The 14,015-nt window shown below is 47.2% G+C and overlaps 1 protein-coding gene across 1 annotated transcript in view; it reads left to right on the top strand.

The window, feature by feature from the left end:
* Positions 1-14,015, top strand: part of CREB3L2 (cAMP responsive element binding protein 3 like 2) — a 104,750-nt gene that overhangs the window by 53,462 nt on the left and 37,273 nt on the right. Inside the window, exon 2 of the mRNA XM_080818370.1 lies at positions 10,458-10,674. Coding sequence (XP_080674496.1) covers positions 10,458-10,674 — 217 coding nt within the window. The remainder of the gene's footprint in view (positions 1-10,457; positions 10,675-14,015) is intronic.

The following is a 14,015-nucleotide window of genomic DNA, read 5'->3' as shown; positions in this document are numbered from 1 at the left end:
ACTGGAAGGTGTGTGGTGGGGCAAAGAGATGGTGTTTTCTGTTGAGAGTGGAGGACACCTGAGAGGAGGAGGAGTTGTCTGTGGAGGAGGCAGGAGATATAGTCGGAGGAGACGGGCCAAAACAAGCCTCCCAGCTGGCTTGTATAATGAGAACATAAAAGGGTAAAAACTGCAAATTGAAGGTAAGGCCCAGAAGGAGGGTTATCAACAAGGGACAAAACATCAATTAGGAAGAAACTTCAGAGAATCTGGGGGATGATGAATAAGAAATTTAAATCTACTTTAACTCTGTGGGGAGTTTGGACTTCGATGGCATTATGTTGGGCCTTTTAAGTGTGGGAAGGTTAAAAGTAAACCTGTTGGCTTTGGCGTGTGGTGTGGATCAGACAGATCCATACCGCCGGGTCAGCAGTGCTCCCACTGGCAATGCGGAGGCAGAATCCGGACTTAGGGACTGAGTGAGGGAAGAAATGGCTGTCAAGGTGGCTGCTGCTCATGTCCCAGCTCTCGGAGGCTCCGCCGTGGATGGAGAGAACAAAATGGCAGATTCTGTACTGCCTCCACCTTGGATGGTTGGCTTGATTATGATTTTGAGTTTGTCTTTGGGGAGATTCAGCTGTCTGTTGTGACAGAAGAAGAGAAGGACTCCAGGGGATGGTTTGAGTTTCTTAAATCAAAGAGGACTCCTCCATCTGATACGGAGTATGTGTTATTTCTGGAACAGCTCCGCCTGCTCTGAAAGGATCCCGAGGCTCTCCTCCCACAATCTGAGGGGATGTCCTGGTCTCGGGCCCAAACTACAACTCCAAAAGCATTTGGCAATCAGGAATCTGGTTACTGAGTTCTGGTTGTGTTCGTGTTCAGGGGCAGCAGGCAAAGCTGAAAGTGAACGGGAACAGAACTGGCAGCCAGGAACCCTGACCAACTCCCCCATTCTCCACAGCCCCCATCCCCACCTTCTGGATAATTCTGGATCTTGTCGAGATCAGATACAATAATGGTGTGGAAGTGTTTTGTCCTGTGTAAAGCACTATGCATTCAACATGGCGTATTATTATTATTAATTATTAGATTTTCTTATAATTTTTCTTCCTGTTGAGACTGGTTAGATACTGTTAAGCCAGAGAAGAAGCCTTCTACCAGGCTAAGGCTGGTGTGGGTTCCAGAAGAACTAAGAAGCACATTTGGGGACATTTGCAGGTATATATATGAATGAACCAAGAACTAGGCAGATTGGATTTCTTTGGGCTAGTTAACTCTGAATCTCTGAGCTCTCCTTTGCCAGCAGGAGCCACCCACGGGGTGTTTCTCCCTTCCTCTCATTAGCTGATTTCCTTGTATAAAATAAAATAATGAAGTTTTTCACCTCAACCGTTAAGCAAGAAGACCTGCTATAGGCCGTCAAGATTGGATTGCATTTGGAGAAAATGCATCATTACTTATCTTAATGATGAAAAATTATGTCATTTAAAAGGGATTAGTATTGGTGCATCTCCCTGGAAACAAATATCACATAAAAATTCATATTTCTATAATAAATAAATTAGGGGTGACTCTTTTTTACAAAAAATAGAATACGCCCTACCGATGGATTTTTAGTAGGGTTCTTTACATAGACATCCCCCAATGCCTTTACAATTGGGCTGACCTATTTCACATACCTTTTATTTTTTACAAAGAGAGGCACATCTGAGTACTACAAACCAACGGCTGGGTATTTTGGCCCTTTAAGAAACAATTTCTGCTACTGCTTGTGAAATTTCAGTGAAGCATATATCACTTTACAAAAAGATACAACCCCCCTCCCAAAAAAAAAAAACCCCTTCAAACTGCCTGTGTAATAAGGAATTCTAAAGCTCAACCCCACATTTCTTTATTTAGAGAAATATGTATTATACCTTAATATTGGTACCAGCAAAAAATTGATTGCCCTGGAAGTTTCACTGTCTTAGGGTTTGATTTGTGAGTATTTTATTTTCTTGGGATTTTCAACAGAAAAGCCAGTTTTCTCTTCTACTAGGCATCAGGCTGTATCCTGTTTGCAGGTCAAGATCCACGCAGGTCTAAGGAACACTGTCCTTGAAGGTGGTCCCTGGGAGAGTGGAGAGGGGAGGCCATCTCTCTTTCCCCTCCCTCCTCCCTCCCCTCCTGACTCTCCCCTCCTGCCCCCACCCTCCTTCCTTTCTCCTCCCTCTCTCCCTCCTGTCCAGTACTGGCCAACTGTGTGTTTTGCTGGAGGGAAACCTTGGTTTCTAAAGTGAATTTGAGCTGTGCCCTCAAAATTATTTCTCGGCATTTCTTTGAGGCTTTGGGGGTTGTCGGCTTGCCTCTACCACGTCCCCTATGTCTGTCCGAGGCTCCAAGTCTTTAAAGCATTCTGCGCTCCCGGCAAGCTCCTAGCTGCAATTTTTCACTAAAAACCCTTCTTCCCCTGCCTGAGAGTGAGCCTTGAGCCAGATGCGGTCAGCCAAGGCAGCCCTGTTCCAGGCAGGAGGCCTGGAGAATAGAATCTTTATTGAGCACATTCACCAGGCCCCGGGGCAGGCCTTGCCCCCCACTCTCCCCCCACCCTCACCCCCGCCTCTTGAGGAAGCTGCCAGGTGCTGTTGCCTCGCTGGGTTCCTCCTGTGCCTCCTCAGCTTCACAACCCAAGACAGGGTAACACGGGGCGAACAAGCCCAAGAAGCAGAAAGAGGGCATTTCCCAAGTTTTGAAAAGCGTTTGCATTTTGTATTGCCTGTAACATTTCAGAAAATTATAGGGTGTTAGAGCTGAATGTGTTGATAGCCATGACCTTTAACTATTTGTGTGTTGTTACTATTACCTCTGCTGGGAGTTTGTTTTGTTTTGTTTTGTTTTTTAAGATTTTATTTATTTATGTGTCAGAGAGAGAGAGAGAGAGAGAGAGCGCGCACAGGCAGGCAGAGTGGCAGCAGAGGCAGAGGGAGAAGCGGCTCCCTGCGGAGCAAGGAGCCCATTGCAGGACTCGATCCCCGGATCCTGGGATCACGGCCCGGCCCGAGGCGAAGGCAGCCGCCCAATTAACTGAGCCACCCAGGCGTCCCTGCTGGGATTTTTTTTTTTTTAATTGTTTATTTATTTGACAGACAGAGATCACAAGCAGGCAGAGAGGCCGGCAGAGAGGGAGGGAGAAGCAGGCTCCCTGCGGAGCAGAGAGCCCAATGCAGGGCTCCACCCCAGGACCCTGAGATCATGACCCGAGCCGAAGGCAGAGGCTTAACCCACTGAACCACCCAGGCGCCCCTTAATGGGAGATCCATGGAATCCTCCTCTCCTGTCCTTGGACAGGCTTGAGGGCGCGGGGAGCCACCAAGAATCTGCGTCTGTGGGCCTGTTTCTGTAGGAAGCTTTCATTCGAGTCTCAAAAGGGTCCAGAGATCAGAAGAGAGGAGAAACCACTGAAATCAAGTCCAAAGTCCAGTTGTTCATGCTGCCCACCCCCTAAACACACACACACACACACACACACACACACACACACTCAGTTTCCAGACAAGGAAACTGAATCCAGAGGAGAGGGTATGATGGCCAGAGAAGCCCAGGCAGGGACTGGTTGCTCGTGTTAGCTTGAACCCAGAAGATGCCATCTGGCCCACCTCGGGAGGGCATCACGGCTTTGAACATGCTCTCTGAGCTCGTTGCTCCAGAGGGGCCCAGGATATCCATTTCAGGTAACTGTATGGCATCTCAGGACCATGATCTCTTTATAAGATGACCCTCATTCACCCTCTAAATAGGGCCGGTAGAGCCCCTTGCTCAGGGTAGCCGCTCACTGTGTTTGTTGGAAGAGCAAAACTTCGTGGCGAGCAGAAGTACAAGGATGACGGCTCTATGCGACCAGTTGTTTGAGCTCAAGAATGATGAATCTGTTGTGTTCCTCCTCCTCCCTTTTCCTCACCCCCATGACCTCAGTTCTTGGGGCAACTGTCAGCGGCGGCAGGCCGCCCAGATTGTAAACCACTCTTTCTTGTGTGCTCCTTTGACAGCTGGTTAATGACCTACAAACACAATGTCAGTGCTTCAGAAATTTTTTTTTTATAAAGTAAATGATATATGTCCAGTTAAGCATTTCTCTTAATTGATCTGATCTGTACTCGTGGATATATGTTTTAAACATTTGATAGCGCTTCTTTCTTAATTGTAGGGAGGCCTAGGTTTTGATGGAGATTTGTTCACGGTTTGGCTGAGATGTTGTAGAATGATAATAAATTGAGACAAGAAATAGTTGGGGAGCGCATGTGATCGGTGGTCTGTACTGGGCTCAGAGGGAGCTGGCTGAAAATGTTTACTTCTTGGTTATGGAGTTTATAAGGCCCAAGGGCAAAAGGTTTAAGTAACTTGGCAATGAGAGGGACACCAAAGAAGAGTAAAAATGTGTCTGATTAAGAGATACATATTCCCAAAGGTTGAAGCTGGTCAGGGAAATAAGAGGCCCATTGCAAGCTATATCTGTCTAGGATGACTTGTAAAAGAAATAGATTCTTCTTCTCATTCTTTTTTTTTTTTTTTTTTTAGGTAGTTTCCTAATGGATAGGAAAATGAAAGGATATTCTAGAAAGAACACTGTGAAAAACCAGTGTGCAAGTACAGATGCCAACATTTTATTGTTTTCATTTTTATAGGTTTTTTTTTTTCTTTTTCCCTAAAGAGCTTTTTAAAAAATTGATTGCTATGCCAGTGAAGTGTTGGGGGTATCACATGCATTATTTAACTAACTCCTCACAACGGGAAGCTGCTACTGTTATTCTGTTTACATTACAGGGGGAACAGACTGAAATTTAGAGACCTGAGCTCCTCCTGCACTGAGGCCCATATAGCTAGGAGCCAGGATCCAAACTCAGAGTCTGGTTCTGGAGCTGTGTCGCCCAAGGTCATAAGGGCACAAGTGGCATTGGAGTGAAAGTATCAGGGGTTAGAATCAAGGGAGGCAAGACTTCATAGGACGGCTGGGGCTGGGCTGGAGGATATTAAATGTAGGGTGTTAGATCAGGAGGAGATGAGACCTTGACACAGGTTCTTTTTTTTTAAGATTTTATTTATTTATTTGATAGAGAGAGACACAGCGAGAGAAGGAACACAAGCCGGGGTAGTGGGAGAGGAAGAATCAGGCTTCCTGCCAAGTGGGGAGCCTGATGCTGGGCTCGATCCCAGGATGCGGGGCTCGATCCCAGGACCCGGGGATCGTGACCTGAGCCTAAGGCAAATGCTTAACGACTGAGCCGCTCAGGCGCCCCACTGACACAGGTTCTTAAAGCAAGTTGCCAAGGGCCTTCTTCACTGAGGTGGGCCAGGAACACTCCTGTCGTGAGGCAGGGGTTCAACCCCGTCAGACGGTTTCTTCCAACCCAGAGATTCAGTGATGGGACCGTGAACCCTTGGGCAGAACCATGCCCCGAGGGCAAGGGCCTGTCTGTCATCATTACTGCTGGCGTCCCATGGAAGTGATGTTAGGAGCCTCCCCGTCTAGCAGCTCCCCGGCACGTTTCTATACTGAGTGTGGAAGACTGTTTGTGGTGGACGAGTGGACGGGCTGTCTGTGAAATCTACGTGAGTGTTTTTGAAATTCCAGCCCCCGCGACAGGTCGGCTTTGGAGACAGACTTCAGGGAGGCCACGTTCTGTAGTGGAAAGTGCGTGGACTTCGACACCTGTGGCACCAACCCTGGGCAATGCACCTGACTTCCCCAAACCCCCATTTTCTCACTGGTGAATGGACACGTGTCTGCCTGATAGGAGAGCACCTCGCTCGCTTTCTGGGAGTCTAATAGTTGAAGCGCTCCTCCTCCAGACGGCCTGGCACCTGGTCCCGTCGACGTCCTCATCGGGGATCAGCGGCAGCTTCCTGGTGTCATACCAGGTGGAACTTCTCCATGCACTCGGATCGTGAAGCTCCAGCACCTCTTTCTAGAAGAAATACTGGGGGCAGGTTCGGTCAGTTTGAAATAAGAGGACCTCGCTCAAGCAGTAGGCAACTGAGGTCTTGTGGGCACTCGTTGAGGGGAGAGCTTTGAAAATAACTTGTAAATCCAGACAGCTTGACCAGAGTCTTAGGCAGAATGGTAAATGCTATGACGCCATGTGAACTAACATTTCATAACCCTCAGATTCACATGCGTGGTCCTTTGCTCAAGTGTTTGCAGGATCCAGGAAGGCTCCCTGTTTGGGGAGGTTCACTTTGCTCCAAGACCACATGCCCCCCTCTCACCGGCTGCCGGGAATGATGGGCCGGTTCTGGCCTCGTCCCTGCACCAGCGGGGGGATGGTGACCTGTCCTCTGAGCCCCTGAGCCCCCAGCTGCCATGGAGGCCAGCAGGAGCTGATCAGCTGGGCTGAGTCACATCACCCGGCTGGGACAAGTTGGGACGATATCTTTTCAATCACAGATCTCCCCCTGGGACCTACTCAGTGCTCACCACCTTGCCAAGTTCCTAGGTGTGAGTGGCAATCAGGTTTGGTTGGTCCTTCTCCCAAGGAGGTTCTTTAGCCAGAGGGGAGGTTAGCGTAATGCCTTCAGGAACGACTGCAAGTTCCTCAGGACTGTCTATCATTTAGGGCTACATTGTTCGGCAACGTGGTAATTACTACAAAACCCAAAGTAGAGGGAGTTCAGGGATGGTTAGCAGCATTAGAGAAGGTTTATTATTGGTTATCTGGGGGATGTTCATGAAAACATTCATTACGGCTGCTCAGGAGAAGGAAAACCGTGTCCGCTGAGTAGCCCAACCTGGCGGCTTCTGTGGGAAAGCAGGGCAGTCGAAGAGAGCCTTGGCTCAGGGTAGAACGGGATTCCAGAGGTGTAGCAGGGTCAGCACGGCTGGCCAGAGTTGACATTGTCGCTCAGGGGACTGTATTGTGGCTGGGAAATGCAGGGACTGTGAGTTCGGTTCTTGAGTTTGCATTTTAATGTCGTGTTGCTTATTTCTCTTTCTGCTCCCTGAATGTTGGCCTCGGAAGGAATTCTGTCAGATATTTGCAGAATATTCACCATCAGGCAACCACGAAATTTGTCTTTGGGGACCTGCTGAGGGAGTTAGACCCTGACTTTGGGTGATCTTATAGTCTGGAAACCTGGCCCTTAACCTGAGCCTTGTAGGTGTTCTGCTCCTTGCTCTGCAGAGCGTGGTCTGTGGACCAGCAGCATTAACTGGGAGCTGGTTAGAAATGCAGACCCCCAGGTCCACTGGACTTGCGAGTCACCATCTGTGTCTTAAGGGGATTCATGTGAACATCAGAGTGTGAGAAGCACTGGCCTAAATGGCAAGCCCAGGAAAGGCACGGCTTTTCTGTTGTCTTCCTTCTTATTTCGTATCCCCAATACCTAGTTCAGGTTTAACATACGGTGGCTCAATAAGCCATGAGTCTTCCTCTGACTCGCGCATAGCTCAGGCTCTAGGGACATTGTAAGTTTCTAGGGAACTAATTGTAAAGTGGGGCGTGTGGGGGTGGGGGTGGTGAGTGGGTGTGGGTTCACCCTTCAGTGGTTGAAAAATTGAAGTGAACATTAGAAGCACAGGTGGTGGGGGTGGTTTTCATACATACAGCTTTTGAACAACTCAAAACCTCTGCAGGTGGGTCAGAGGATTTGTATTTTTTTTTTTAAATTTCCCATCATTTCCAAGAATGTTTATTATAGTATCATATATAATAATGAGATATTGAGATATCACTCAAGAAGAAACAGATAAAGGGGTGTCTGGGTGGCTCAGTCAGTTAAGCCTCTGCCTTCAGCTCAGGTCATCATCCCAGGATCCTGGGATCGAGTCCCGCGTTGTGGGGTGTGGTCCTTGCTCAGTGGGGAGCCTGCTTTTCCCTCTGCCTGATGCTCCTTCTGTTTGCACTTTCTCTCTCTGTGTCAAATAAAGAAATAAAGTCTTTTTTTTTTTTTTTTTTTAGATTTTATTTCATTTGACAGAGAGAGACACAGCGAGAGAGGGAACACAAGCAGGGGGAGTGGGAGAGGGAGAAGCAGGCTTCCCCCAGAGCAGGGAGCCTCATGCAGGGCTCGATCCCAGGACCCTGGAATCATGACTTGAGCCGAAGGCAAATGCTTAAGGACTGCACCACTCAGGCACCCCAATAAATAATATCTTTAAAAAGAGAAGAAATAGGTAAATACAATGGAATACAAATCAGAAGTTCAGAAGAATGAAATAGAGCTGCATGTATAATCATGAATGAATCTAAAAAATGTTTTTGGAGAGAATAAAGGTGCAGAAGGATGTGTGAGGGATGGTACTATTTATTTAAAGTTTAAAGTGTTCTTATGTATGTGGTGGAAATACGCATATGTAGGAAGAATGTAAAGACCTGAATGGGGATGATAACCAAGTTCAGGGTATTGGTTAACTTTGGGAGGGAGGAAGGGAAATGGGTGGGAGCTTTAATAGTCCCTTCATGTTTTATTTCTTTAAAAAAGAAAGAGTAAAGAAAAAAAACGTTGCAGCAGGAAATATGGAAAAATAAGATTTTCCCCAAAGGAATGGATACATAATTATTCGTGGTACTGTTTTCTATAATTTTTCTGAATGTCTTAAATATTTCATTATAAAATGACTAAAACAAAGTCTCTTGGTGATTGTGATGCAGGCGGTTGACTTTTGGGAATTCTTGCCTTAGATGCTTCTAGGGGCTTTTCAGTTCTAAATGTGTTTGTGTGCAGAGAATTCATCCCCAAGTGCCTCTCTTATTCTTGTAGATGGCTGATATCTGTCAGCCTGTGCTCAAGGCCTGTGGCTTTCCTGTATTCTGTCCCAATGAGATGCAGCCACTTCTGTTGGTGATGTTGCCAAAACTCGACTCTGAGGACCTCGCCTACAAGGGCCTCTTCTGTGTTGTCTCCTTCTCTCCTTTATTAAAGGAGAAGTTGTATCCTAGATCTACCATAATCTTAGAGCTCTAACCTCCTTCCTTCCCATCCCCAAGGTGCTTTCATTTTCAGAACACCTTCCCTGACCTTCAGTCGTAGGGCTTAGTATGCATGTGGATATCGAGAGTTTTCTTTGCCTACCCTAGGCATCACCTTTTGCAATCAGTTCTCCAGTTGTTGTATCTGCTTTTGTAACTTCCTTTCTATACCAGAAGTGTCCCTAAAATTTAATCAATAAAGATGACACTATTATTCTGTGACTCAGGAAGCTTAAGAAAGATGAAATGATTCTAACAGCTGGTGCCAAAGTGGACTTTCATATTTAATTTAATTTTGTTGTTATTATTTTGAATTAATTATTTTATTAACATATAATGTATTATTTGCCCCAGGGCTACAGGTCTGTGAATCGTGAGGCTTACACACTTCACAGCACTCACCGTATCACATTGTTGTTATTATTTTTAGTGCAGTCGGTAATGGTAGTTCTAAACCAGGGATGATTGCCTCCTCCGTCCCCCCAACCCAGGGACATTTGGCAATCTAGAGACATTTCCAGTTTTCAAAACTAGGGAAGTGCTACTAGCATTGAGTAGGCGCTAAACATCCTATAAAACACAGGACCCCCCCCCCCCGCCTGCCGCATAACAAAGAATTATCTGGTCCAAAGTGTCCATAGTGCCGAGATTGAAAAACCCTGTTCTACATACCCTCAAACCATGAACATCCCCCTATCCATGAGGGAGAGTGGTTGGGGCTGTACTTCCATGACTGTGGGACTGTGGAACAGGGGATCCAGGAGTCCCTGTGAATATGTGTGTAGACCATTCCCGTATCATGTTCACTGCATGGTGTGGGCTAGAGACTCAGTGGTGTTGGACTCAGTGGAGACTCAGTGGAGATGGAAGATGAGAAGAGATTAAGGAAAAACTGCAGAGGAACAGAGTCTAGGTGGTGGGGAGAGCAGAGGGAAGCTGCCTCTGATGCCTTTGAACTTGGCACCTTGCTATAAATAGTACCCTCATGCTGTAGAAATACAGGATAGTGTGTTTAAAAATATTCCCAATGAAAAATGTGGTAGATAGTTCCAGTGATGGCCTCTAGTGATCTGCACTGACCTCCGCCCACACTTGTCTGCTGTGATTTTGCCATTCCTCTCGTCAGGAGGTGGAGTCCATTTTTCCAGCCCATGCCTCTGGGCTGCCCTTGTCACTTGCCTTGACCGTAAGAATGTGGAGGGAGTGTTGATGTGCGACTTCAGAGGCCATTCAGCTTTGGTTTTCCTCCCTGTTAGTGCCTTTCTGCCATCCTGGGAAGCATGTCAGCCTGACACAGTTTTTGAAAGAAGGATCCAGGCGTTTGGCTGGCCCGGCCCCACGTAGCTCCCAGCCAACCTTCCAGCTCAAGGAGCTCACATGAGATGAGCTTGTGTGCCTAGCCAATCCACAGGGTAGTGCGGAATAATAAATTGTAGTTATTTGAAGCCTCTAAACTTTGGGGTAGTTTGCTCCCCAACCACAGGTGACTGGACCTTGTATGTAAGTGACGTCTCCCTCTTTTGTGTCTCGTAGCACTTCTCAGAACTCCTGGATGAGTTTTCCCAGAACGTGCTGGGTCAGCTCCTGAATGACCCTTTCCTCTCAGAGAAGAGCGTGTCGATGGAGGTGGAGCCGTGCCCGACATCCCCCGCGCCTCTCATCCAGGCCGAGCACAGCTACTCCCTCTGTGAGGAGCCTCGGGCCCAGTCACCGTTCACCCACGTTACCTCCAGTGACAGCGTCAATGACGGTAAATGCAGAGCAAGAGCGGCACCGGGGACCATGGCTCTGAGCAACTCGGGGGTGCGGAGTGTGTGTTACACTCTTGTCGGCCCGCACTTGAGCCCCATACGTGCTCCATATAAAGCCTGGGGCTGGGGCTGTGGGGAAATGCAAAGGGTTGGGGGGAGCACATTTCTTTACCCCTGGCCGGGTGGTCTGGAAGCTTGCTGTCACTGAGTCGTTGCTTTCTTTGACCCTGTGGATGGGGCAGCAGGTTGTCCTTTTGCAAATCAGGTGGGCTTCTCTGGTTGAAAATTCCAGGAAGCCCGTTGTTTTAAGAGGTCATGTCTTTTTTTTTTTTTTTTTCCTGAGGAAGAATTTTTCTGACCGCTCTTCTCCTCAGCTCCTTTTTGGACACCCTGTCAACCCACATTTAGTCCGGTCCCTTGACCACATGCATATGAGATTTTGGTGAGCGTTCCCAGGGCACCGAGCATTCTGGGTGACCCTTTCTTGCCCATCGTCAATGCCATCCGTATGATATTTGTTCAAGATCTAGTTTTCTTGGCTATAGAGTGTTAAGCTGTTTGCCCATTTGTCTGGAGAGTGACTGTCTTCTGTGGCTGAACTCTCCTGGATCACATATTATCAGTGCCTTAAAGTGTAGCCATTCATTCACCTGGTGGTTCTTGAGTTCACAGGTGAGGCAGTGAAGGAAATAGAAAGAAAAAAAATGTACACCTTGCTCTCCTAGAACCTGTCCTCTGGGGAACATGAGAAATGTATACAACCGACAGTAAAATTGTTGAACATATGCTAAGGGTGGGGTAAAAGTGATGTGCTCCACAGTCAGACCTCACTTTAGGATCTATGTCAGGGCCTAGTTAGGGGCAGGCAACTGAATGTGGTCAAACCCTAGGTTCCTCGTGCATAAAAGTAGGACAAGTCAGCGTCGACTCCATGTCCTGTTGTGAAGATTAAACATGAGACTCTGCACCAGCACCTAGCCCAGGACCTGACTCATAGTGAGATATTGTTCTTAGCTGCTGTTGCAATCGTATTATTCCAAACCAGGAGCTGTAAGAGGCTGGCAGGACCTTAGGTGATCAGGAAGTTTTGGGGGAGGATTTCTCAACTTCCCAGGCTGTGTGCTCCAATGACGTATGGTAGTGGGTTCCTACCCATCAAACTTACTGTGGGATTATTTTCTTTTTGTTCGTTTATTCTTCATACGTCTGTTAGACTCAGCGAATGTGCTTGAGATTATAATCTTTAAGAGCACAGGGACAAACTACAAATCTAATGCAGCTGGTTTCTGGGACTAATGAGTGGAAATATTTCTCTGGAGGGTAGTTAGGGTACTCGTAAAGTCAGGACTCCAAGGAGTTAGATGGGATGAAGGTATTAAAAGATTCAAGAAGAATATTCACTTCTGTTCAGATTCATTCCCTATTACAAAATCTCAAACAGTTCTCCATTGTTCTGTAGAATGAAGCCAACCTTTGAGCGTGGCTTTTGAGGTCCTTTGTGGGCTGGGCTGAACCTACCTCCCTCCCCAACCTTGTCCCATTCCTCCCTGTCTGTGTGGCTCTGGCAGTGACTTCTCCACGCCATGCCTTACACTGCCTTCCCTACTCAGAGTTTCCATTGCCTTCTCTCACCCTCTTGTCAACCCCACTAGTCACATTCCCACTGATCCTTCAAGACTCAACTCAATGTCATCTAGACTGTCCCCCATGGACGTTGTCAGCCTTTATGTTTTCATAGCACCATTTTTGTTTGTTTGTTTATTTCATTTTTTGCCAGTTTTGTAGAGACTATCACACTTGCCCTTATATTTCAGCCATTATTTATTTTTGTGTTCTCTATTTGGAGCTGGCTGTGAGCAAGTGTGATTATGTGTTCCTGGTACTTGCTTGGCACTCGGAAGGTATCCGATGAGCAGTTACTTCATTGAATTAATTGTGCAGTCAGTTGTTAAGGGAGAAGGTGTGGAAGACGAAGCACATTCCTCATCTCTGTTGATGGCATCAGGGAAGACACCTGCTCTCTTCTTCCAGGCATTGCTAGGTCTCTAATGATGCCGGTACACTGGGCTGGGTGCCTTTGATCAGGTGGTATTTCTTGGCTTCTAGCAGCTGTCTTGTGTAGAAGCAAACATTGGAAGGAAAAGTAGATATTTTATAAATGCTTTATGATTCACTTTTCAGATTCACGTCATAGCGATCTGTCGAGTAACTACTTTGTATTTCACCTGCCAGGGACTGTCCTAAGCATTGAGGGTAAAAGAGCAAACACAGTGAACAAAGATCTCTGCCCTTGTAGAGTTTACGCTCTAGGAGATAGGGGCGGAGTAGAAAGTGAGAAAAGGTACGAAGTAAAATATATGGTTTATTGGATGGTGATGAGCGATATACAGAAAAATAAACTGGGAAGAGGGGTAGGGCATTGCTGGAGGAGGTGGGCAGGTGTCTTAGTCCATTCAGTCTGCTTTAACAAAAATCCCAAAGACTAGATAGCTTATAAACAACAGAAATTCCTTCCTTACAGTTCTAGAGGCTGGATGTCCCAGATTCGGGTGCCAGCAGGTTTGGGTGAGAGTCCTCTCCGGTCGCTGACCTCCTGTGCTTTCCTTGCGTGGCGGAAGGGACAAGGGAGCTCACTGGGGTCTCTTTAATAAGGGCATGGTTTCCATTTGTGTGGGCTCCACCATGACTTAAGCACCTTCTGAAGGCTCTCCACCTGGTACCATCACATGGGACATTAGGGTTTCAACAGAAGCATCTGCGGGGAGCACAAACATTCACACCATAACAGGGGAGGGGGAGCTGAAATCTTAAATAGGAGAGACAGAGCCTTCTTGGAAGATAAGGTCTGAGCAAAGATCAGCAGGAGATGAGAGAAAGAACTAGATGTGTCAGGAAGAGGCTTCTAGGCAGAGGAAACAGCAAGAACAGAGGGCAGAGGCCGTGTGACTTGAGTCCTAACCACAAAGCCACACTTACACTGAGACCATTAGCGTCTGTGGGGTTGTCAGCCCCTCTGTGGCCTGGCTGTTCTAGAATATGCAGGCTAGAGAAGGCCTCGATGATCGAGGCAGACTGACTTTCCCCTCAGTTCCGCGGATGTTTGTTGAACACCTGCTATGTGTCAGACACCGTCCTACAGACTTAAAGGACGCAGCAGTGAAATTTAGATCCTACCTCTAAGTAACGCAGGGTCTAGTGAAAATGCCACGTACCTCCCGTACTTTACCAGACAGAATATAAGCAACGTCCCAAGGGGAAATGAAACTGGAGGGGTTCAGGGCAGAGGGAGCGTGCCCAAGGAAGATCATAGGAAAGGTTGCATGAATGAGGCAGAGCTTCC

This window comes from Martes martes, assembly GCF_963455335.1.
Source record: "Martes martes genome assembly, chromosome: 11".
NCBI lineage: Eukaryota > Metazoa > Chordata > Mammalia > Carnivora > Mustelidae > Martes > Martes martes.
This window is presented reverse-complemented; position numbering and strand designations above follow the sequence as displayed.